Raw genomic sequence first — 26,076 nt, forward strand, 5'->3', positions numbered from 1 at the left:
TCGCCCAAGTCCCCACCGCAATTACCCCACCCCCACTGGACTTTGGGAAGGTATCCCCCCATCATCCATTGGCATTTTAGTATATCCATTATTATTACCTATAAAAAAGGGAGAGATCTCCTCCCATAGTGTCAGAGAGGCAGCAGAATGACTGCCCTGGGAATTGGGGCAGGAACAATGCAGGATAACCTGCCGTGGGTAAGCTTCACTGCCTCTGTGTGTCATTGAGAACTGCAGTGACACTGGGATTTCCATAGGAGAATATTGCCAGGTGGAATAGGCCGTCATTGAGAATAAGCCATCTTTGAATGTCTCATTCTCTGAATGCAGAGTGAACGGGTACAGTGTTCCCACCCGGATAATAACTTCCTGGGGAAATGGTACTTGATTTGTAAGATAGAAAAGTATTAATGAGCTGAACAAATTCATATACCAAGCTGGATTGTAATGAATTTTCATAAGACCTTCATATTGTTATGTCATAAGGCTCAGAATGTGACAGAACAATACATTAAACTGACTGATTATAATATATAAAGATAACAATAGTAAGAACAATAAACTGAGAATAATGTTCTAACAGTGAACATGAGGCCCATAATTGGTCAGATCTGTTGCATGGGTTCAAGGGAGGGAGGATTGGGGGCCCTGTAGGTGCTGTTTGGTTTTGGTTGACCTCAACCAAATGCTCCCTTTTGCAGGCTCTGCAGAACTATTTTAGTTAGGTCAGGACCCTGATCTCCTCTGGGAGCTTGTTCCACCAGGTGGGGGCCAGGACAGAAAAGGTTCTGTCTCTTTAGGGTCTCAGGTAGGATTCTTTAATCTCACCTCCTACCCAGTCTTTTTGGAATGGAGATGCCAGAGACTGAATCGCCCTCTCCAACAGTCTATGGAAGACAGGATGAATGTTGTCTACAGTTTGCTTTTGAGATTTGTGTGAGTGGAAGTGAGACCAACAACACCTCCTCACCCCCTGCTTCATCAGTGTTTTTTTTCTTCCTTGTTTTATTGGTCAGTGCAACTCCTCTTTGAGAGAATCCTGGGCTCAGTGGCAGTACAGATGCTTGGCAGGCAGGACATCCAAGGTTCAATCCCTGGCATCTCCAGATTGAGGATCTCAGGTAGCAGGTGTTGGGGAATATGCCTTTCTTTCTGAGACTAGGAGGAACCATCTCTGGTGGACAATCCTGATCCAGTGGTTTGCCTTGATGTAACTCAGCAGATATCCCTAAACTTTGCATATATTCCTGAACATTGTGCTTGGGAGGGACGTGCACAGTGATAAAGCACATGCTTTGTATGCAGAAGGTCTCTTGTTCAGTTCTTGATCTCAAGTAGAATGTAGTGGGAAAGATCTTTCTCTTCCAAGACCCTGGAAAGCTATTTCTGCTCAGCTGAAGCAGGGAAACCGTGGCAAGCGTTCTTATCTTGGCTCCTAATATGTAACCATTTTTGTCCTGTTATTATCCCATTCATAGTACCAGCTGGTCTGAATTAAAGAGTTCTGGTCCTCTTGAACTATTTGGAGTGTTGAAATCAGGTGGACTTCTCTTGAGGGACATAGTTATGGGGCCACAAAAGAAATAGCCTTACTTTGATCATCCCTCCAGATGGAAGCCTGAGCAAGGCTTCAAAACCTTTGTCCTGGAGTTCAGGTGGCTCTTATACCTCTCCCACATTTTTGGTTCCCACAGTTGCAGCCTTTGTCCTTGTCCCATGCATATCAGTACTTTGTATGGGGAAAGGAGGTGAGTCCACTTTCAGGAGAACTACTGATAGGGGAGACAGACTTGCCACCAATGCATTAGAAAAGTGACTATCCTGAGGAGGAAGCCACATTGTTTTATGAATCAACATTTATGTACATGTATTTCAAGATGAGAAGAGCTTTGACGAGAGAATGAGGTTCTTGCTCTGACTTTGATTACCAAAGATCAGCCCTAAGTGGCTTCTCCCTCATTCCCCTGAGCGTCTTCCAAATGCTCTGGTTCTATGTGCTCATTCTGGATTCTCGTATCTCGTGCGTGTGTTTTCAAAGAAGCCCTGAAATGGCATATCGAGAGGACACGTTTGTTCGCTGTCTCTTCACTCCTTGCCATTTACTGCCTCTTTCTTTCATTCTCCCTCCTCCCTTCTTTCTCTCTCTGTCCCATGATGCTTTGTGCCTCAGCAAGCTGATACCATATAAAAAGAGTGTCTGTTCTGCTACCCGCCACGTTCTTCTGATGGCAGAAGGGGGAAAACGAACCTGGCACCCTTTGGAGACAAAAGACGCCAGGCTTATGGCAGCCTCCACCTTGTCCTGTCTCCTCTCCCTTTCTTTTCTCCCCCTTCCTTGACATCCAGAACCTCCTGAGGGTAGAGGGCACGAAGCGGGCATCCAAGAGGGTTCGGGCGGGTGCTGGCCTGAAGGAAATAGGGAGCCACACACAAAAGGGGGTAAGATCTTCCTTGTCCTACTTCTTTATTTAGAAACAAAAACCAGTTGCTCTGAATGTTCGGGTCTTGCTACTTTTTGTTGGCTTGCTTTCTGGTTCTGCCAGGCAGGCGAAGCAGTTGGAAAAAGAGGAGGGGAGGGAGAGGAGTAACATAGAGACACTACAGTTGGGATAGAGGTTGGCAGGGAAGCTGTGAGACAGAGGGAGACAGAGGGAGAGAGAGAGAGAGAGAGAGAGAATAAAGCTGGCATGGGCTGGAGGTCTGCCAAGGATGCTTGGCAGACATGCCATGGAAGGCTGGGACAGTGTGAACGTGGCAATGTATGTTGGGGAGAGAGGTGGGGAATTGCGAAATGTAGAATAGAGGAGGTTGGGGGGTTGATCGTAGACTGAAATTTTGTGGGTTTTTTTTTAAAGATGACAAATAATTTCCTATTTGATTTTCCTTTCCGTGCAGATATCTGTTAGGTTCTGTTTGTCGTTTAATTTTTGGCGGAGCGGGGAGTTGTGTTTGGAGGAGCACGACGGTGCCTATGCTGATTGAATTGAATCCGGGCCAAGGAAATTATGTTGCCTGCTTGTCGCTCAGAAAAACGGGGGGAGAGAGAGAGAGAGACTTAGAAGAATCGTCTGTGAGCTGCCAAGCTGCTTGGCCACCTAGGCAACAGAACCTCGAGCAGATCCAAGCGGGCCTCCGCACCTTTTGTCTACTCTTGGGTATCTTGATTATTATTTTTTTGCCCCCCTTGGTTCTCTGCGTGCATTCGGCTTATTCATTGTGGGCTCCGTGATGGTGCAGCTGTCAGAGTCCGTCACAGGTAGCTCGAGACAGGTAGGAAAATTCAGGGCACAAACCTCTGTCCTGGGTCTTGATTGTCTCAACTGAGCTTTTATTATCGATGCTGTGCACCACAACCTTTGTGATCCTGTTGAGAGGGTGTATTTGGGGTGTGGGTTCTACTTGGGGTTTGGCTGTCACCGAATCCTACTTAGACTGCTACCTTAAAACCTGCTTTGTTTTACCTTGGACAGCATTACCTCCTTCCGAGGTTTCCGGATGTTTGCAGTGGGGGATTGTGTGCGTGCTTTGCGACGGCAGAGCTTTTGACATCAGTATCATGGCTCCATTTCTGTTCCAATCTCTGTTTGGCAGATCCTCGGTTTTGCACGTTTCCCTTTGGCTTGGGTGCGCTGAAGCTAGGGTTGGGCGAGGCATAGCCACAAACATGGCCGTGTCGTTGCAGTGTGAAGATTGCCAGCGTTGAGTGGGTGTGGTCCTGGAGGCCAGAGGAAGAACTGAGAAGGGGCTTGCCGATAGAGGGCAGCTGGCATAGGCTGGGACTGCTCCATGCCGAATTGTGGTACAGGGAATGGCAAGAAGCGAAGCGAGGATGGGTTGTGCCATTACACTTTGCTGCTGGCAGCGACTCATATTGGAGCTAGTTGTGCGGCTGCCAGCTGGCTTGCTAAACTATGCAAATGGTATCCTGGGGAGGAGAAGAAGCTCAGATGATTCAGAAGGATGATTTCTTGTTTTACCAAGCTGGGATTTAAGGATTATGGAGAGGCAAAGTTGTCTGTCTTGATTTCCTGGTGGTTCTCTGTTTTGTTCCTGTTTTGTCCTTTGGAAGTGCCCCAAATTATTTAGTGTGTGTGTTTTGTTCCTGTTTTGTCCTTTGGAAGTGCCCAAGCTGGGGTTTAAGGATTATGGAGAGGCAAAGTTGTCTCTTTTAAAAAAAAATAATTTTATTATTTATTATTATATAAAGCATTTACAGAAAAGTAAAAGAGAAAAACCGACCAGCTGATATGGTTTGCCATCCTCTTTTAACATACATATTCAGTTCCCATCACATATTAATCCTAATCTAGAAGTTTTTACCATCTTTCTTAGCGAAATAATTGTTAATACATATGAGAGTATAATCTGTTATAAGAATATATTCTATTATTATCTTAGGTGATATAAAGTCAGTCCCCTTCATATATTGGCCCTGACCTAAGAGTTACTGCTGCTGTCTTGTTGATACATATGAAAGTATAGTTTGCCATCCTCTTTTAGCATACTTATTAGCATACATATTCAGTTCCCATCACATATTGATCCTGATCTAGAAGTTATTACCATCTTTCTTAGCAGAGTAATTGTTGATACATATGAGAGTATAATCTATTATAAGAATATATTCTATTATTGTCTTAGGTAATATAAAGTCAGTTCCCTTCATATATTGGCCCTGACCTAAGAGTTACTGCTGCTGTCTTTCCCACAGGAAACCAATAGAATGCTCCACTGTTCATCACATTCTTCAGGTGGTCGCAGAAAATGAAATTGTGTTCTTTTCCATAATGTATCTGCTTGCGGGTCTTGGAGTATTTGTGTTTCTTGATCCACCACACTCAGCAGTGTCACCTGATGGTTCCTGCATAGAGTATTTCTGGTTGCCTTTCTGTCAGGGCCAAAGAAGTCTCTTGCTTGATTCTTGCTTGCAGTTGCCTTTAAGTAGGCTCTGTATACTTTGTCAATCCGGATCTCTTCCTCTAGTCGCACAGAGATATCTCCTGATAGCTTCCTGCGTGCTGTCGCCTTTGAATAGACTTTGTTTATTTTGTTGATCCAAATCACTTCCTGCTCTAAATAGACTTCCAGGTTTTCGGTGCTTTCCTTCCTTAAATCTGTTTTCCCAAGTTCTTCCAAGGTGCTTTTGATTTTTACGTCCCTAGCTCTCTCCCCCTCTTGTTGATTAAGTTCCAGACATTGAATTCTCATTTGATGTATTGTTGGCTGAGTTGTGTTTTCATCAGCTGTTTTTTTCAAACCGTCGGTTCTGTCTAAGAGCTCTTTCTTAGTCTTTTGGATTTCCTTTTCCAACTTGTTGACTGCTTTCAGTATCTCTGAGTTCCCTTCGCATAACAAATGGAAAAGCTGTGCCTTAATTAATTTTTCCATAGTTCTAGGCAGTCACAGATTATAAACAGAAAGTCTCGTGAGGTCTCGCGGGAGCTCGGGCGATCCAAAATTATCAGTTTGTCGATCTCTGTATCAAGTCAGCGTCCCCCACTGAACTCTCTCCAACAAATCTTTAAAGTCTCTCTTTTCTTTAAGCTCTCTCTTTGTTTGATTAATGAGTGTATTTATCTGGGTGCCTCCCTTCAAGGAAAGGATTCACTTGTAAATTGGTTGAGGAGGGGGAGGAAAGCTTGTGGGGAAAAAAAAAGAAAAACCAGAAAACTCACAGTCTTTACTGTTGCAGACTCCGGCTCCTGTCAGTCTGGTAAAAGATGATCTGGGAAGAATGCAGGGTCAGCTGGTCATTTCAGGCTTAGAAAGTTATTTACGACAAGGGTGCCATCATGACCTTGAGCACATGCTGCGGCGATCCGGAGAACTCAGTCTCCACGGATCTGTAGGACCCTCAGGATGCCGTTCCCGGTTCCTGGGGTGACCGGCGAGCAAGATTTGCGTATCTGCTCAGGTCTGCCAGGTGCATTTGCTCCTGACCCTCAGCATGGCTCAAGAGCCCGGCACAAACCAGGCTAGTACGGCACTATCTTCAGTCGTAATCCAGCGCAAAGTTGTCTGTCTTGATTTCCTGGTGTTTCTCTGTTTTGTTCCTGTTTTGTCCTTTGGAAGTGCCCCAAATTATTTAGTGTGTGTGTCATACACATATATTTTTAAGCCTTCAGGTTTCGAGGCCCACCTCCTGGGTCTCAAGAAGTTAAATCACTCAATGGAGAATGTGAGGTGTGTGGGGGAATACTAAGACACTGTGTAGGGCACAGCTGGCCACTTTACACACTGTCTGTTGTGAGGTTTGTTGTGAGTGAAGAAGTACAATGGCCAACTATAAGAATATCATGATGCTCTAGGTAAACTGGATGAACCTCACAGATCGCAAAAACAGAAAAACGATGTCATCCTTAGACAGGAGAGGGCTTTGACATTCGGTGTTGGGGGTGTCTACTTAGGGATGCAGAAACTGAAACCCTTAAAATGGCCAGCTGAGAACGCATGCTTTGAGAAACACAGATTGTTGAGAGTGGTCAAGTGTCATTTAAGTGAAGGAAGATGGGGTCAGTAGGTGTGCTCAAGGCCCTAAGACTTTATAGAATCCTAGGGGGCGGGGAGATGAGCGGGCAAGAAATTCCCCACAATGTTAATCCTTCCCCCCTGCAATTCAGCCCCCCCAAAGGGGGTGGGGATTTGCATTTAGAAATTTTTAAATTAGGCCACACAGAAGCTCAATCAACTTAGCTGTCCAAATACAAAATAATTCCAGTGGGGTAACAATGTTAGTGTATTATGGCAAAACAAAACAGACGATAGGGGTACCTTAAAGGCGAATGACTTCCATTCCAAATGCAAATGCACCAGGCATGCTCCAGTACAGTCACATCTAGAGTGTGATTAATGTGTTTCTTAAAAAATATTTTTAAGTAAATGTTTATGGACCCAGGCTAGCCCAATTTCATCAGATCTCAGAAACAAAGCAGGGTCAGCCCTGGTTGAGAGATCTCCTAGGAATATCGGGGTTGCAATGTGGAGGCAGGCCATGGCAAACCACGTCTTTTGTCTTGAAGCCCCTATGGGCAACCGCCACTAGTTTTGGAAGCCGGTGGCCACACTGCTGCAGGACAACCGAATACACTGTACAGTTAGTGGAGAGGAGTTTCTAGCAAGGTGGAACTGGGCGGGTGTTCCAGTGTAGGTAGCTCAGGAGGTAGCTCAGGCTGTGATTCTCAGTGTGAGCAACCAGGGCTGTTGCTAGGAGGGACGGATCCATTGACAGGTACAGGCTAGAGCAGTGGTCCCCAACCTTTCTGAGGCTGGGGACCGACAGGGCACCGGGCCGCGCCCGCGCGGACCACGCCCACGCAGGCACGCCCACGCATCGGGCCATGCCCGCACATTGGGCCGCGCCCGCGCATCGGGCCGCGGCCGCGTGGGCCATGCCCGCGCATCAGGCTATACCCGCGGGCCACGCCCGCCTGGCCCTGATTCCCTCTCCCCGCCCTCCCACAGTAAGAAGCTTCCCAGGCCGCAAGCTTGCGGCCTGGGGAGTTTTTTACTGCAGGGGGGGCGGGGAGAGGGAGCCGCGGCCTGGCACCATGGCCTTCGCGGCCCGGCACCGGGCCGCCGCCCGCAGGTTGGGGACCACTGGGCTAGAGGGCCGATCCTGGTTTCAAATGTCACAGCAGAATTTAAACTTCCCCATTCAGATCCAGAGATCAGGTTGGGTAAGTTATAATGAATGCCCTTAATCTGTAGTATATTTAAAGAAAAAGCTACAGACACGGTGCCCTTTTGGAGGACAGACTAGGTGAGAGAGAGGGAGAGAGAGGGAGGGAGAAAAAGGCCTTTGGAGAGAGTAACATCCCTTGGGATGTTTGAGGTAGAGCTGAATGGATTCTGTGCAGGAATCAGGATTTTCTGAGTATATCTAAAGTGGTATCAAATTGCCACTCTCAGTCCACTGTTAAGTGCTTCAGATGTGGTGTTGTCTGAGCCACATCCTGAGGTCCACGAGATCTGTGTTCCTGTTTGGTACATCACATATAAGGATCCAACTCCGGTTACGTTTTCCCTTGTTTGTTCTGTTCCCACTGCTCCATTAGCTTTTTTTTGGGGGGGGGGGGAATACCTTTGCCTCCCTCTGCACATGCAATCATTTCGGCTCTGGAATCAGCCTTTTCTGTTGAATGGCGGCACTTTAAGGACATTAGAAGAAACGGGAACATCCAAGGGGCTCTTTAGACATGTTTACGGCTTATTTGCAATCATTCCTGTTTAGACCGCTTGAGCTCTTCCAGGCTAATCTTCAAGGGCACTTTGGTGCACCCACTCCACCCCGGCCTTCACTTCAGGAGGTCTCGGCTACAGCCAGAGCATCTATACAGATAGCCAAAACCATCTGTTGGGGTTGGAGGCAGCTGCTAAGGCTTTATCTGAGCAAGCTGTCTTAAGAGGTGATACTGGGAAGATACTTAAAGCAGAGTTCTGTGGAGGAAAGTGGGAGAAAAGAAAGAGAACCAGTCAGGGCGTTTAGATGCTTTATCGGTGGGAAGGAGGAACATTATGTATGATTGGGTGGGTGGCCAGTGGTACTGGTCTGTGGGTGTGTTCTTGCAGGCAGGCTGACTTTCTGGGTTGTAACGCCTGCTTTTGTTTATCCAGAATGATATTTTGAGAGAAACAATATGCTCTGTTGAGTGTGCCATTCAAAATTTTATTTTATCCTTATTTCAACGAACACCCTGTTCCATGAACAGATGGATCCCGGATACATCCTTTAAAGCAGCCATTCTTAACTCTTTTTGGGGGGGCCATGACCCTTTCAGGAGCTCTTCTGAGGTTCCAGGGGCCCCTGCAGTAGGTTGGCCACTTGTGCAATGAGCTAGGCTAAAAAAGGCCTAAGGTAAGAATGAAAAAGCTATATTCGACATTTCTCATCTTATATATATGCGAGACAGATTTCTAGAGTAATTGACCATGTGTGTTCATTTTTTTTCTTGAGTGTAATAATTCAAGCACACACAAAGGAATAGATTTGATTATTTCTTTTTCTTTCCCTTGACAAACGTCAAGCTTTCTAGCAATTAATGATGTCGTATGTGACAAAAGGGTATTTCATTGGTTCCGTTAAGAGGGGCCCCTAAACCCTTTGGACTCCCCTTCTCACATTTTTCATTCTGTGACCCCCTTCAAATGTGCCAGCGCCCCCCCCTGGAGCCATATGGCCCCTGTTGAGAATGGCTGCCTTAGAACCTGCATTATTGCTGTCTTCTTTCCCTTAATGCACCCATTTCTCCAACCTGAAGCAAGTTGTAAGATCGCAGGGCAGGTACAGTATTTGCTGGCATATAAGACTACTTTTCCCCCCTGAAAAACATGCCTCCAAGTGGGGGGGGGGGTCGTCTTATACGCCAGGTGCACTTCAGTTGGAATAGACATAGTTGCCCATAGTGGCCCATAGTACTGTATTTTGAGTGGAAATGTTGGGGGGGGGGTCGTCTTATACGCCGGCAAATACGGTAGTTTCATCCAGGAGTCCTCAACCTTTTAGCATATGGGATTGCATTAGCGTGCCCAGTTCCTAAAGAGGGCCACGTCTTAAACCTAAATGTAACAAAATTATTAACCTACTTATTTAGATCAAAAGTAAATGTTTAAAGGTAAACGAAGAAATGTTAACATTAATGCAATCCATTTTGGAATAATATTTTCCTGTGGAATCCATTTATTTAGCTATACATGCTTACCTAGTCAGTGTGATTTTTGTGGCTGTTTTCTGTTAGCTAAGGCATTGATGTCTAAGTCAAGGTTTGTGACAGACACTCTTAAAATGTCATGTAAATATTCATCTGTAAGCCTTGACCTACATTTTGATTTCACAATTTTCATCTTGGAAAAGGTTTGTTTACAGATGTATGTGGTGCCAAAGACTGTGAACATGCCTGCAGCAAATTTCTTTAGGTTGATAAATATATCAGGTAGACCAGAATAGAAATATAACAGACTTTTTTTTTTTTTGTAAATGTCTCTGGGATGATCACTGGCTTGCAAATCAATTAGTTTCATCTGAAAAAAGTTACTTGCATCTTCTGGTGTTACTTCAAATGGATTATGAAACATTCTTATTTCCTTTCCAAATTTATGGCAATCAGTGAATCGGTTCTGAAATTCCACCTCCAATAGGTTCAGTGCTTTGATTGTCTTTCAACATTGAATTGTAAATTCCTATCCTTCTCAAATTTTAGTCCATTTCAGCATTAGAAGTTTGAAAAGTTACCTTCACTAACTTGCTTCACAAAAATGTTTAGTTTTGCTTCAAAAGCTTTCAATTAAGTATACATGTCACACGCAAGCTTTCCTTTTCCCCTGCAACCTTAGAGTCAATGTGTTCAGATGCTCTGATATCCATTAAGAAAGCCAAATCAAAACCCCATTCAGTGTCAGAAAGTGCTTCTTGACCTTTTCCTTTCTCCTTAAGAAAGATATCAATTTCACGATGAATGCTGAAATTGCCTCTGCTAAGCCACCTGACTTCAGGATATAAGGATGTACAATACATCCTTATATCCTGCATATATCTCTGAGAGAAAATTTTGAAACTGGCGATGAGCAAGACCATGATGCCTGATGTAATTAGTGCTGGATACAACAATATGCGTCATGCTTTCCCACTAAAGAATCTTACTACACAAGGCTTGCTGATGGATGATCCAGTGAAATTGCATGGGAAGTGTACCGTTTAGTTTCAACATCTCTTCATTGATTTTTGCAACTAAACCAGTTTTACTTCCTACCATATTTCTTGCACCATCAGTTGTGATGCTTTCAATTTATCCCAACTCAGACCAAGATGTTCTACTGATTTACACACCTTCAATAATATGTTTTCTGCAGTTGTGGTGCCTTTCAAACTCTGCAGTGCACACAATTCTTCTGTAATTCTGAAGTTGGAATCTATCTCCCTGATAAAAATTAGTAGTTGAGCAGTGTCTATAATGTCATTGTTCTCATATAATGCCAAAGAGGGGAAAATCACAAGATACCTTTTCAGGACACATTTCCTCCATTGCTTTAACCATGCATTTTCCAACAAATTTCCTGTCAAGAGAACGGTCTACCACTTTCAGCAATACATTTAGCAACATTTAGCAACAGTAAGCAGGTTCTCTTCAACATGTTTTCTAAAACTATTTTGCTGCAAAAATATTGATTTTTTAAAGAAAGTTTATCTTGTTCACTTGCACCTCTCCTTGATATATTGAGTAGCTCTTGTGACAGGATTCAAAGTGCCTTTTAATATTGTACTCCTTTAAAACAAAGTAATCAGTCCATTTGTCATAAGACTGTTTCCCCTTTGTCATTAAAGACATGGTGCTCATCTGCAATTTTTCATTTCTTTGAAACAGAACTTCCTTTTCTAGACATATTACAGGGTTTTTAGCAGAGAAGCAGTTGCAGAGTTTCAATTATAGATTTAAATGGGTAGCTGTGTTGGTCTGAAATAGCACAATGAAATCAGAGTCCAGTCTGAGGAAGAGTGCTTGCACTTGAAAGCTCACGCCTTGAATAAATCTTTGCTGGTCTTAAAGGTGCTACTGAACTCTGATTTTATTATGCAGAGTTTCAATGTTATCCTTTCCCACCTTTTGCAAAAGCAGACCTTACATCTCCTGAACCTATTCACAAAGCGACTTTACCTTCCTTATATACATACATAATTTCAACATAGTAATTTATGGAGAGGGCGAGTTAAAAAGCTGAGTGGTATGGGTGCCTGAGCTTTTCTGGCTAGCAAAGCACCTAGACTGGCCAAAATGCTATTCTGGAGGATAAGAACAAGAGGGGGCTGACAGAGGGAACCATGGAGACCAAAACAAACAATGTTGCTATTGTCTTTTTTGCAAGAAATGGACAGGATGAACAGCAGTAGATGATGCCTCTTGAGACAGGAAGAACACTATGGGTCTGAGGGAAAATGCCCTGAGGTGAAAGCAGCAGACAAGCAGGTTGGAGGGCCACACGGAAAGAGATTGGGGGCTGCATGTGGTCTGCGGGCCTCAAGTTGGGGACCCCTACTGTAGTCTGTATCTGTACAGCACATAAAGTACTTCTTTGGGATTCTGGGAATCAAATATTGGTGGATGACCATGCTGCCCCTTCCAGGGAAAAAGGTAACAAAGAGATATCTTTCTACACCTATGTTCAAATATCTTCTTTGCCCCCAGCATCTGATCATCAAGGGCCTTCTGCCTCTAAAGAAAAAGGTTTCTATTTTTTTTTTTACCTCATAACAAGTTATGACAACAGGGCTGCAACTTGCCCTTTTATTAGCAACTGAAGCTTTTCATCACATTGAGGTCAATAACACTGTGTAGCAAAAAGAGTTGTTTTAACTATGTTCATTTTATTGTACACCACCACAAGACAGCTGGGCAGAGAGAGGTGGTCCTATAAATCCCATTATAGATATAAATATATAAAAATAAAAAGCATCCCATTAAACAGCCTTTAAAGGGAGAGGAGGACATATTTTCCCCATCCAGATAGTTGACAATGCTAGTAATAGCTAATGACAAGTTTTGGCCTTTGAAAAATGGGGTGGGGGGGAGCGGGTAAGCAATTGGAAAAATACCCCCCAATGTAAATCTTCCCTTTCCAGATAGCTTCAGGAGACCGATTTTTTGACTCACTGCACTCACAGTTCTGAGAGCTATGAGCATGCTCAGTCCTTTATTTTAGTTACGCACTGATATTTTTTCTTGCAGTAACCCGGATTGTGTGTGCGAGTAAACTCCTTCCCTGTATGTGGCAATAGGCCCTTAACAGCAGCATTGGCAGAAGTAAGCTGGTGGGGAGAAAGAAACAATATGGAAAATTTCCACCCAGGACTTCCCTTCCAGCATTCTAATAAGCTCTGAGTTCAATGCCCCTTCTCTTTCCTCCCTTTAAGTTGGTTTTCAGCGGGGTATTCGCCCCCCCCCCCCCACAGTTCTTCCTCTTTCTTTTAAATTTGTACTTGGTTTTTTTTTGGGGGGGGGGTCTGCCTTCTTTTTTGTAGCTATGCTTGGTGAATTTTTAGTAACATTTTATTTATGTGACATTTTGATGCCACTTGTATTTCATTCATTGTAACAAAAAATTAAACACAATGTGTTGATTCTACTAGGAAAATTATGTTCATGGAAAGAGAACCCGTTGCAGATGTTAAGACTCACTGTCTTGTTTCTCACATAGGAGACACCAATAAAAGGAGAATGTTCAGATTTCTTGAATTGACATAGAAGGGTTAGTTCAAGGCACCTGGGGCCCAAAGTTAGAAGATAGATGATGGAATGACTATTTGGGGCAGGGGAGCTCCCAAAGTAATCTCATTATTCTAAGGAATCTGCAGAATTTGGCTCAGTGCTGCAATCTTGCTAAGAACTTTCCTTTATAGCTGACTCTCCTGTGCTTTTTTGTTGTCCCCACAAAGCACCTTTCTGGTGGCTTAATGTTCCACTGACCTGCTGCAAATTTCCATGACATGCATATTTAGGTTTGGAGATGTTGTGATATTCAATCTCTAGAAGTCTTGGTAAAAGGATTTATTCATCTTTCTTTCTTCTTTAGCCAACCATGCCGTCAATGGAAATCCAGTGTACCCACCGTTCCCTGAAGGACTGCAGATGGCAATGTTTGGTGCGTGACTTGTTCTTCCTTTGGGGCCAACATTAAATATGATATTCTTCCCAGCTAAGTTACAGTACTGGCTGTCCTGGATTCTTGGCCTGGAGCAGAAAGCCAATTCATTCTGCTCACTCATGGACAGAAGACTGATCAGGAAAGACATTTTCTGATTGATGATCTCTGTATTGGAACTAAGCTTATTGGATCATGATTCTCCTATACTGATTTTTAAAAAATATTGTCATTTTCTTTCTAATTGTGTCTGTATGTCTAGAGTGATGATGACTTGTTGAAGTCAGTATCTTATTTATTTAGATATTTATACCCCACTGTGCTCTCCAGCAGAGACCCAAAACAACATAATTCTGTTCTCCTCCATTTTATACTCATAATAGTCACCCTATGAGATGGATCAGGGTTAGAGTGGCAGGCCCAAGGTCCTTCAGCTAGCTTTCATGGCAGAATGGAGATTCAAACAGAACTCTGCATGCAAGAGGATCGTGGAGGAAAAGGGTTCAGAGAATTATCTCACTCAGGTACACTTGGCAGGTAGTTTAAATATGTGACAGAGCAGAGTACTAGGCTGCTTAAAGAAATAAAACATTTTTATTAAGAAGAGAAGCAATTATGTATAGCAAGAGGAGAGAGGAGAGTCCTAACTAACGATTCTAACTGTTGTCTGGAGTCATTCTTTCAATTGTGGAGGTAAACAGGGACAAAATATGCTAAAGGGAACAAGAAGTCTCCAATTGAGCCCATCAAGACCTTGGAGGAGATAATTTGAAAACTATCAGGAAGTTCCTGATTTAACTATGCTAAATACACATCTTCTCCAATGGGCCCTTCAGGACATCCTCTATATTCTGCTCAGTTATACTTTCTGCAGTTCTTGCATATTCGTATTCCTTCTATTGGTTAGATGTTGAGCCTTTCTGACCCTTGTTTGCCTTCTGTTTCTCTTCTTTTCTGTCTCTTGCCTGGGCTTGGAACTGTAGCAAGTTAACTTTTTTCTGCTTACAATGAGTTAAATGTACCTCCATGAATATGTCATGTAAGATGTGCTTCCATTTTTGTAAATAATATTTCGTTCTCTTGTTACCATTGCAGTCAGGTCCTTTTTGTAATTTGTTTGAACACAGCACAAGAACACTTTTAGCATAACAGTCTAGAAAATATCAACAATTTCAGCTTATAACAATTCTAAAACTTAACTGCAATTTAACAATTAATTCATTTGCATTTAACCCACTAGAACCTGGGTCTCCCAGACCCCAGTTGACACTGACCACTACAGAATGCTGATTCTCTTGACTGCTTAGAAAGGATACTAAGACTCATACCAAGAGCTGATGATGTCTTATAGTATCTGCAGCTGATTCTTTTCATTTCCACACATTACTATAATAAATGGAGAAATAGTTATATTTCATTGCAGAAAACCACTCCCAAATGAACACGGTTCTTTGGCTGTAACTGAAGATGTAAAAGGGTTTTGTGTCCAGTGCCAGAACATGCATGGTCCACGCAGAATGTCTTGCATCTGGTCTACTGAGCAAGGAAGATCTTTCTATGACTGATACCTGGGAGAGTTGTCTCCAGTCAGGATAGAGAGTACCAAACTAGATGGACTACTTGGTATAAGGTAGCTTTGCATGGACTATGCTGCCTTTGGTTTTTTAAGATTGAATTAATTATAATTGTTTAGTGGTAAGCAAAAGTTTATTGAGAACAGAATAGGTAACCCCCGTTTTACAACAAAAATATTTCCTTGAGACCAGGGCACAGTCCCAGGTGGTGCATATTCAAAACAATTTATTTATTTATTTTATTTGCAGATCTATATACTGCCCCTCCCAGTAAAACTGTCTCGGGGCAGTTTACACACAATAATTCATAAGGACACAATAAAATCAATTTATATAAAAATTTAAAGAGAATTAAAAGCTTTTAAAACTATTTAAAACTGCAGTTATCATTGTTGCATCAGCAATAATAATAATAACAACAATACTAATGAGTTTCTTGTTCTGTGAGCTTCTCCCTAACCACTTTACACTGAATGTAGGTTTCCTTTACCTTCTGTTGCCAGGCATGGGATGTTTCTGGGGTGCAGAGAGAAAGTTCTGGCAGCTTCCAGGAGTCTTTTCCACCCAGGTGGGCTTCTCGGGAGGCTTCACCCCCAATCCGACCTACAAAGAAGTTTGCACTGGTAAGTGTTTTCTGCCTTTGTTAGGGAAGTTTCTGGGATGTTAGTTTCTCTCTCCGGTTATCTCTGAGGTATTATATTAACTTGTGAAGGCTTGCCTGCAAGACCCCCAGGATACTGATGGATCTCAATGGGTTTCCCAACATGAAAAGAATTATTATTTATCATATGCTAGAATTACACACAGAAAGCATATAATAATATCAAATATGTAACCAAGTAGGTACAATGGTTATGCAGACAGACTGGGCAATCCCCCTAAATTCAGTCCACTCAGTCACAGCTGGGAAGAATGCAGAGAGCTCCAACACATCTCCCTGGAAAGCACAACACTCCTATTCCTTTGACAGGCAGAAAATAGTTTGGTGGGCTGCACCGTGATCATATTCAGAACCTGGTATTTTGCCCCATGCAACCAGCTTGGTGTGGTGGGTAGGAGCACCGTCTTCTAATCTGGCAAGCCGGGTTTGATTCCCCTCTCCCCCACATGAAGCCAGCTGGGTGACCTTGAGCTAGTCACAGATAGTGCTGTTCTGACCGAGCAGTAATATCAGGGCTCTCTCAGCCTCACCTACCTCACAGGGTGTCTGTTGTGGGGAGAGGAAAGGGAAGGCCATTTTGAGACTTCTTCTGATAGAGAAAAGTGGCATATAAGAACCAACTCTTCTTTTTCTTCATGTGACACCAGAGAATTGTGACAGATGGAGAAGGAGTCAGAGTTTCTGAACTCGCCTGTGCTCAGCTGAAATCTTCTCCACTGCTTAGTGACCTCCTGTTGTTGTCCAGGTGCTAACTGAGGCATGGGGTCCTCTATGCAAACCCCCTTAGCAGCAGCTGCTTCCAAAACACAACAAAAGAGGGCAGATGTATGGGGGGGAGTTATGTTGTGACTGAGAAGGCCAGACTTGACAACACACTCTTAGGACTTGATCCATGATTGAATGGGTTTTGTGATATAAAGTGTTTTCCACTAGTGTAAGGGCCCCGATACTTGTTAAATTGGACATCTGCAGAAAATGAATCCAACGGGATCTTTAAGACCGACAAAATTTTATTCAAGGTATAAACTTTTGTGTGCAAGCACACATATTTCAGATACAGTGAAACAGAATTTCCTCAACCATCACATTTGGGAGTTAGTTGCCAGGAAGGGCTAGATAGAGTCAAGAGGCATAAGTAACTGGGCAATTATAGCTCAGATTGGAGTAAGGCAGTTGAATGGCAATAAATTAGCATACAAGATGTGAGAATTGAGTCCAGTGGCACCTCCAGACCAGTTCTGGGATACCTGGGTCTGGTGCAGAGTTGCACCCTTCTAAGTCTCTGTTTACGCTAGAGGGCATCACCCCAGACATGACCCAGTGCTTGCACAGGTGATACCTTTACCTTTAAGTCTCTGTTTAGGATTGCATTGCAGATCGCACAATTTGCATGGGAATGTGGCGAGGGAATTTTTGCCGGGAATGTGGCAAGGGAAGAATGGATCCCTACCCCATTGCCTCCATTCAAATTGGTAGGCCCTTCAGCTGCCTTGGAAGATTCAGCTGTATACTAAAAGATGCAGTCCATGGACCTCTGTGACATGGAGTTGTATTCAGACCCCCATTTGCTAAGTGGTGCATTTGCGGTCTCTGGTGAAGCAGGCATCTTATTCCCTTGCAGGATGGGGAAGGAATCCTTGCAACTGTTCTGCCTGTCTGAGATTGGCAAGTTCTGCCTTACCGCTGGGCAGGAGCTTCCTGAGAGAAGCTACCCAAGCCAAAGTGTGCTCCAGGTATTTCCTGTCTGGAGCTGGCAACCCTAGGTTGGGTGCTCATCTGACCTTTTCTATTTGGATCTGGTGCAGCTGCAAGAAAGGGCAGGAGAGGAATATTTGCTCGTGTGAGGCAGCAGGGCCTTGCGTTGCCATGGCCATAGCATGTGGCTGCCCCATTTCCTTCAACTTCCTAATGCATTTATGGGCAACATTAATTCTGCTCCCACTCTGGATCCCTCAGAAATTAGAACAGACGGTTTTGCAGCTTATCTGCAAAAACATTTTGAGCGCGGGTGCGAGGGATTATCTGTCTGCAAGAAATATTATCCTTGTCTGTTGTCTATGTTCTGGGTATTAGCACAGTTCAGCTGGGGAAGGAGCTCAGTCTCTGTCATTCATACAAGTGCACTCCTGCTTTAAAAAAAGAAGAGAGAAATAGAGTAATCTAAACAGGCCGGACCTGCCTCATCGCTGGTTTGGTGTTCCTGGTGCTGTTGCTTGGTGGGCAGCCATTTTGTATCTCAAGTGACTTGAGCACATGTATTTCCTGAGGGCCCTCCGTTGGTTGCTGGTAAACTGTGCTTGCCCCTCACGAAAATACCACGTGGGAACAGTTGGTGAGAAGATGATTTCTCCTTCCAGTGCTCTCACGAGAAAATCCATCATGTGAAAACACCACCCTGTATTTAAATCACTACTTAGTGAGTTGCTAGGTAGGGGGAAGGACTTGTTCATCGCATCAAGAAGACATAGAACCTATTCACATTTGGCAAAAGGTCACAGCATTTATTGAAATACACACACAAGAGCAAAGGCAGCCAGACACAGGATGGATCCAATGGCCCCCTCCCCTCCTGTAGGCCATAGACTACTTTCCTATGGGAGGGGAAAACAACCTCTGGCAGGCCCACCCACAGGGTCCAAGCAACACGCCTGTTGAGCTCCCCCTCTCCATCAGGCCTGCCGGACCGCCAGGAAGGTCAATCATAGGAGAAGCCCATGTCCGTCAGCCTCTATTAGGGTCCTTCCCATCTGCCTTGTCACATGCTGCAGCCACCTCTCCGTCCGGGAAGATGCTGCTTCTCTGGCACATGCACAGCCTCATAAGGAGGCTCCCGTGACTAGGCCAAGCCCAGCCCACTGGCATGGGCTCAGCCCCAAAGGATCCGGCCCTAAAATGTTAAAACTCGCTGCTGTGACAAATACAACACTGAATACAATACAACACATGAAACACTGAAACTTGGGAGGGAGGGTGGGAGCAAAGATCCAAGCAGCCTGCAAGCTAGGAGGAGCCCGCTGACATTATAGACAGCTTGAGTCCCCAAAAGCCATATTAAGGGCAAGTGGGAGACAACTCTTGAGTTGTCGCTCAGCCTCATAGGCACAACGCTGCACCAGCCGTCTGCCATAATCCCCCCTCCCTGGTCCTTCTAGTGGTGCTGTTTCTTGGACAGCGATTGCCTCTCTCCCACCTCTTCGGCTTGGGTTGTGATATGATACTTAACTCCATATGAGTTGTTATTTTTTGCTGGGTTTTTGGAAAAAAAATATTTGTAAATTTGCTTGAGCTACTTTATAAGCCACTATGGGTGCCATTTAGGGAGAAAACAGATTTAAAAATATTCTTAATAAATCAATCATTGTTCCACTCGGATGGCAGCTGCCAAAGGACATCCAATCCTGCTCTGAAGTTTTCAGAACTTCTTTTAAAGAGACTATTTGTCGTATGGCATGGGTAGAGTAGCCAGGGGTTCCAAGGGAGCCCGGCAAGGGACGTTGGGAGGTGGTTCACCATTGCCTGACTCCACATCACGACCCCTAGTGTTCCTTGGAGGAATTACCCTCCAAATCTATCCAAATATTGGCCGGGGTCTGACAGGATCATGCTTGCCTGGGCTGCCCAAGCAATGAGGCAGTGAGAGAGACCAAATCCCTTGCATGGGGTGGGGTGGAAAGGGAACTGTGAAGAAGGGAGTGTCAGTTGGAATAGCTGCTTTGGGTTCTTTTGGGAAATGGAAAATATTTATTGGGGGGGGGGACCCTACATTACATGAGTATTTCCTTTTCACTTTCTGTTTGCTGCTGCTCTTTGCCCCTGTGGCTCACCATCTCCCCAGCACAGTCCCTTTGGAGCTCCTGGCCAATCAGAAAACATGTAGTGAACAAGATAACATCAAGAAGGTATATAGTTAATCAGGCTTGGCTGTGTGCTGACAGCCCTGAAGACAAATGAAACCCAATAAGATTAAGGGCAAGGCTTCCTCCTTATGTCCATTTCAAAGCAATTATTGAAGAATTGGCCAAAGGCTTTTTTTTATGATGCTTGAAGAATGATTACAGGAAACCCCATCCCTCCCCTTTCTGGCTTAGTCATAGTAAGGGGAGAAAAGATTGGTTTTGCCAACACAGGGTGATGCCACTTTATGCCAAAGAGATTCTGAATATGGGCACAAGAAAGATACTCTGTTCTCTGGAGATGTAGACATTTGTTTACTTGCTGTGACCCACTGCTCTGCAGGCCCTTGTGTATGGGGGTATTTCCATGGAGTATAGTCTGTGAGCCAGCAAATATGAAAGGGTCAGTATAGGTGAGGAATGGACAGGCTTCAGTTAACTTGGACTCTCGATGACTGGTGAATTGGCTAACTAATGACAGCTAGAGCCAGTTTGGTCTAGTGGTCAAGAGTGGTGGCCTCAAATCCGGAGAACTGGGTTTAATTCCCCACTCCTCCACTTGCAGCTAGCTGGGTGACCTTGGGCCAGTCACAGTTCTCTCAGTTCTCTCTCTGCTTCAACCACCTCACAGGGTGTCTGTTTTGGGGAGAGGAAGGGCAAGCAATTGTAAGCCACTTTGAGACTTCTTTGGGGCACAAGTCCTTGCTTATCTCCTAATAGCCACTGCTGTGGGACAGTCAAGAGACAGCGAAACTTCTGCTTTCAGTGTAAACCATGGAGAGGCACTTCAGCCAGTAGCTAGTTGCTGGCTGGCTAACTGCTCCGTCATCATCTGACTGCTTAGAGGTGGATAGCCAATCAGGGACCACATGCTTGCTGAGGGGCCCCTATTTGTATCTCCAGCAGCCCCGAAAATGAATGAAGCCTGTCTCCCAAATCACCCTCTCAGCAGCACCCAAACTGATTTTGGTCCCAAGATCCAAATGCGTTTTGAGGTCTTAAAATACTTGCAGGAAAATTTGTGCCTGATCTTGACAAGAAACAAGAGACACGAAGGCTAGAGTGGCCACTCGCCGCTCAATCAGAGCAGGTCAGTCAGCGAGATCTGGTCAGTTTATTCGGGATGTGATTCCGCGCTTGCATTTCCCACACTTCCTCAGGCACTCATGAGGAATCTGTCTGGCCAGGCTTGAATATCTCACATTCTGCCAATGAAACAGATATTTTATTTAATAGAATTTAATTGCCTAGTTCAGATATCTGGGGCAACAGCCCTTCCTGCCTGGCTCTGCTGCATTCCCTTCCCAAGAGAATCTTTCTCCTCCCCTCTCTCCGGTTGGTTGGCTGCAGATAACAGGAGGCAACAGCCTCCCTTATGTACATGCCGCACTGGCCTAAAAACTGCAGCAGAGATGCATCTAATTATAACCGCTCTCTGGGATTAACTCTTACTTGTCCCGGATGAGCTGCAACACACAGGCAAGCCAGCCATTGCTGCCTGGCTTTCCAGACCGGGTTGGAGTTGGGGGGGGGGGGGTCATGTCTTTTAACTAGGCACTGCTGTCTCTTTTTAAGGCAGTTTTGGATAGAGACACAATCATCATCATATTGGAGCCATCATTAAACCTAAAAGGCTGCCTTCTACTGAGTCAGATTATTGGTCCTTTGAGTTTAGTACAGTCTGTGCATAGGTCAGGATTGGCTAACCAGGGTCTCCAGTCTTCCTGGTTGCCTTTAACCACGGCTCAGCCTAGGATGTTCTGTGGAAGAAGCACAGACTCATCCACAGAGTCCCCGTCCCTAATCTAAATCCCTCGCATTGGTTGAATATCCCCTTTTGGCTAGGTGCTGTAAGGGCATGCAGGACTGATTTCCATGTTATGACAAGCAAGGACATGTATCCTGTAACATCTCCTGGTACATCAGCCACAAGGGGTTCTGTCTCATTCAGAGGAATGGTTGACGATTCTGCCTCCTCTTTTGATCCCTGCAGAGTATTCCAGGGAAATTTGTCACCCGGGTGCAAGTGAGATGGGGAATCGGGAGTCTGGAGGTCCCTTTCTGCCACACAGTACGTTTGAACTGGTCTAGAATCACACAGAGCTGGAAGAGACCACAGAGGGCCATCCAGTCCACCCCCCCTTCTTGGGGACTTAAAAAACACCCACTCCTGACAGGTGCTCACCCAATCTGCTTCTCCTAAAAACTTCCAATGAAAGAGACTCCACCACCCTCCAAGATGACATATTCCACCTACGAACAGCCCTCACTATCGGAAATATTTAAGTGGAGCCTCTTTCTGCATAATTTGAACCCCTTGCTCCTAGACCTTGTCTCTTTGGCTGCAGTAAGGAAGCTGGTCCCCTCATCCACCTTTTACGTGGTTAAACACAGCTGTCCTATCACCCCTTGCCCACCTCTGCTTCAAGCGACACATGCCCAGCCCTCAGCCTCTCACCGTAAGGCATGGATTCCAGCCCCTCAACCATCCTCGTCACCCTTCCCTGAGCACCTTCCAACTTGTCAGTGTCCTTCACGTTGAGATTCGGAGCCCCTTTCGGTCTCTCTGATAAGCGGCTTCTGAGAAGGGCGGCCAGGAGAGCGGAATGACCCACAGTGTGTGGATGATGCTCATTCTGTTTTCTACTCTCCATGTTAGGCTTTGTCCCTTCTGTTTCCAGATGCTTAGCTTAGGCTCCCCACCCCAGCACAAGGCTCTGCCACGCAGGTATGCAATTCCTCCTCAGGTGCAGCAGAGGGCAGGAATGTACAGCTGTCCTGCGATTGGCGGACAGAAGCAGGCCTGTTTTGGACTGCTGCTGACAATCTTATATGCTGCAGGGAAGCGTGCTTTCTTCCAGAGCTCATCCAACAATTGGGGATGAGGTCCAGGGCATCTTATGTGTACCACAGCCCTTGGCATGGCTTCAATTGTATGACTCTCACAACAGCCCAAGAACTTTGCTTGGATGGCCCTCTGCCCCGTCTTCAGCCTTGCAGGACCTGAGCTAGGGAGGTAGGGGAAGACTGCCTCGGCTCTCTGTGTCCTGCTGTGTGTCCCTCGAGCTCTGCTCTGTGGTGAGACAGCCTGCAGCCCTGGCTGTCCCCCCCTTCTTCCGGACCCCTCCCCCTGTAGTATATATAGGTCGCTTCACGGCAGGCACGAGTAGTGGCTCATCCTCCCCCTACCCTGTAGCCCCTTTTCTTCCTAATTACCACGCGAGGGGCAGTGCATTTGGTGGAGGAAAATTAACTAGAACGCTCTAGGGAGATGCTTTGGCAAGGGGTGATGGTTTGCTATCATGGAAATAGCGCTCCCCTCTTCCTCCTCCCCCACAGTGGAGATGCGACAGCCAATCAGAGGTGAGATCCCAAGTTAACCCTTCCAACGCTGCCTGCTGTGGGTCGCAGCCCAGCTCTTAAACGTCACTTATAGAATCTGTTCCAAAACAGTAAGAGACAGGGCAGGGGTTTTAGTATTTAAATAATCACTATCTAACCTGTGAAGTCAGCACTCATAATCTGAGCATGCGCGAGAGAGTTGGAGAGTTGTTTTCTCACGGATCTGCAGCTAAAATGGATACTTTTGATATCCGGATCCAGCTCAGGAGTCTGGGTCCAACTCTTTTAGCCCTAGCCCTAAACAAATAGAGGAGTCTTTTCAACCTTTCCACTGTGAAGGAACCCCTGAAATATTTCTCAGGCTTTGAGGACCTCCGGAGGTGACGGCAGGCCCCTTCAGAGAAGGGGATATGGAAGTAAGATGTGGGAACCATTCCGTCAATCAACGGATCATTTACCATTTCCATGGTGGAGGAAGAGACGAGGCCTGCAGAGCAACAGGGGAAGTGGGGTCCAGTGATGTCCAGAGATATCAGTGGCCATCCGAATCTCTGGGAAAGGCTACATGACCACAGGGGAGCTCTCAGGCAATCCCTGAGAATAGGCAAGCAGTACATTACATGAGAGATATTTTTATTTATTTATTTATCACTTTCTATGCCACCCTTTCCAGAAGTTTTCTTTAAAAATAGTTCAGGGAGGAAGGCTTATTGGATTTGGATCGTTGCTGCAGTTATTTTGTAAAATGATTATTATTCTGTACTCCCATTCCCCACAATTCCTCCCCTGCCTCTGAGATCTGAATGGAACAAAGGCAGATACAATACGGAACCATTTGTATCGAGGGAAGCATCATGAGGGGGAAGGGGTTGAACTGGGGCTGTCTAGAGCCAAATTGGGAGCCCACCTCCCCCCACCAGGAGATCTGTTTGCAACTCTTGCACACAAGGTCTATGGTACTGTGGCTCCATTCGTTTTGAAGGGAATTACCTTCACCTTTGAGTGTCTGCGGGGGTCATTGACGTCATTTGTCAGGTTGTATTCAACCTCTGTGTGGCATAATGGAAAGGTTGGGAGCATGCGTTCAAAGGTGATGGAGAGCCTTAACAACACATTCCATCCATTTTCCCCAGGGACATCCGCTGTGTGGATCAAGAGATGTGTTCTGGAGTTCCATGCTTCTTGAGAGCATTCTTATGTAGAATGACATTCAATCTGGAATAAAGAACAGCAACCAAGATCACGATTTGGCCTGCCTCTTCTGAGTCCCAGCACCTATGGGAAGAGTGATTTGTCTTGCTGTTCAGAGGGCCAACGGAAATGTCTGGCTCTCTCAGTGATAGGCTATCCACTAATTGCCATCTCCTTTCTCCACTTGCAATTCCTAGGGATGACAGGACATGTCGAAGTGGTCAGGATTGTGTTTGACCCACAGACCATCAGCTACGAGGCTCTTCTCAAAATTTTCTGGGAGAACCATGACCCCACTCAAGGTAAGACCAACAACGACAAAACGGGAGAGCTTCTCTGCTTAAGCTAGGTCCACCTGAATGTCAGTAATCAGTAGGAGCTTAAAGGAGAGGAAACTGAATATCATTATTGGGGCATAGTTTGGTTTTGGATCATGCTCTGTCGCGTGGACCAGACATAGTGCAGAACCCTGGCTGCTTAGCTTGCCTAACCAGGGTTTGGCATACTAGTAGTCCCTCAAATCTCAGTTCGACTCAACAATTGGTGGTTTCATTGCTCTTCCCGTGTAACTGGAGAAGGTGCTACTGTGAAACAAGCAGGATGTGTGCATTCACAAAACCATCAACAACAAGAAGAGGAAGAGCTGGGTTTTTTGAAGCCCACTTTTTACTACCCATTGGGAATCTCAAAGTGGCTTACAATCATCTATCCTTCCTCTCTCCATAACAGACACCCTGTGAGGTAGGTGAGGCTAAGAGAGCTTTGAGTGAACTGTGAGTGTAACAAGGTCACCCAGCTGGCTTCCTAGGGAGGAGGAATGGGCAATCAAACCCAGATCTCCAGCTCAGAGGCTGCCACCCTTAACCACTACACCAAACGAAGTCTATTTTGTTGGGAGCTGGGTCTCTTAAATGTCCCATTAAAGCTCTTTTCTCTTCCATAAGAGGAAACATGCAGTATCAGATTATGTATCTAATTTCATTTGTGAAATGCCACATTGGCGCACTGAAGATGCCATCCAGGCAAGGCAGCCCTGGGCTGTATTACTCCAAGGTAAACCTGTTGAGTTCAGTGATTTAGTCATTCTGTATGTGATTTCCCTGTGAGTCTTCAGTTGTGTCTGCTCTGACCAGCACCAGCAGCTTTCCTAGGACTGGGGGAAAACCCTTCCAAGCCCTGCTTTTAGAGATCCTTTTAACTGCAGGCACCTGAAATGGAGTGGGGACTTTACGTATGCCAGATATGTGCTCTCTCATGCTACCTGCCTGCTGGAATTGTCGATGTTGCGCTCTCCCTTCCTGCATGGCCTCCCCAGCAAATGCCAGTTAGACCTCCCCTGGCCCGGTAACAGCACATGTTTCTTTCCTATGAGATTGTCTTATGCAGAGGAGATCTTCTGCTAATCCCTCTTTGGCTAAACGGCAAGTGGCATTTCTAGGGGCCGGCCTCTGAAGCCTATGCGGTTCCCTCTTTCAGTGGCTTCCACGACCGCTCTAAGTGTGGGGCCTAGAATGGAAAGAAGAACAAGGTAGTCTCTCGTGTGGGAGGAGGGGATCAGTCGCAAGGAAAGAAGACAGTGAGATTAAAAAAAAAATAACCTGAAGGTGCCGGGGGAGAGGAAGAGAGACGTCTGCTTGAAACCCGCCTCACGTCAGTGCTGAGTGACAGTGGGGGAGGGTCAGAGGCCTGGGGAAGGCTGAGCTTTTATAATGAAGTGTAATTTTAATGAGGAGATTAGCATTCCGCGTGTGTCACTGGCAGGGCACTCCTCTGGGCTTGTAATTGT

At 45.3% G+C, this 26,076-nt stretch overlaps 1 protein-coding gene across 9 annotated transcripts in view; it reads left to right on the forward strand.

Moving 5' to 3' along the window:
* LOC143837693 (mitochondrial peptide methionine sulfoxide reductase-like) overlaps positions 1-26,076 on the forward strand; it is a 73,990-nt gene that overhangs the window by 25,836 nt on the left and 22,078 nt on the right. For 2 of the 9 annotated variants that reach the window (XM_077337795.1, XM_077337791.1), the window contains 3 exons: positions 13,561-13,629; positions 15,707-15,826; positions 24,488-24,592. In XM_077337795.1, coding sequence (XP_077193910.1) covers positions 13,617-13,629; positions 15,707-15,826; positions 24,488-24,592 — 238 coding nt within the window. In that variant the 5' untranslated portion in view covers positions 13,561-13,616. Of the gene's footprint in view, positions 1-2,176; positions 2,440-2,583; positions 2,760-2,895; positions 3,271-8,833; positions 8,855-13,560; positions 13,630-15,706; positions 15,827-24,487; positions 24,593-26,076 lie in introns of those variants that run through there. The other 7 variants (XM_077337789.1, XM_077337787.1, XM_077337788.1 and 4 more) reach the window with 7 other exon arrangements.

The sequence above is a fragment of the Paroedura picta genome, chromosome 5, assembly GCF_049243985.1.
Source record: "Paroedura picta isolate Pp20150507F chromosome 5, Ppicta_v3.0, whole genome shotgun sequence".
NCBI lineage: Eukaryota > Metazoa > Chordata > Lepidosauria > Squamata > Gekkonidae > Paroedura > Paroedura picta.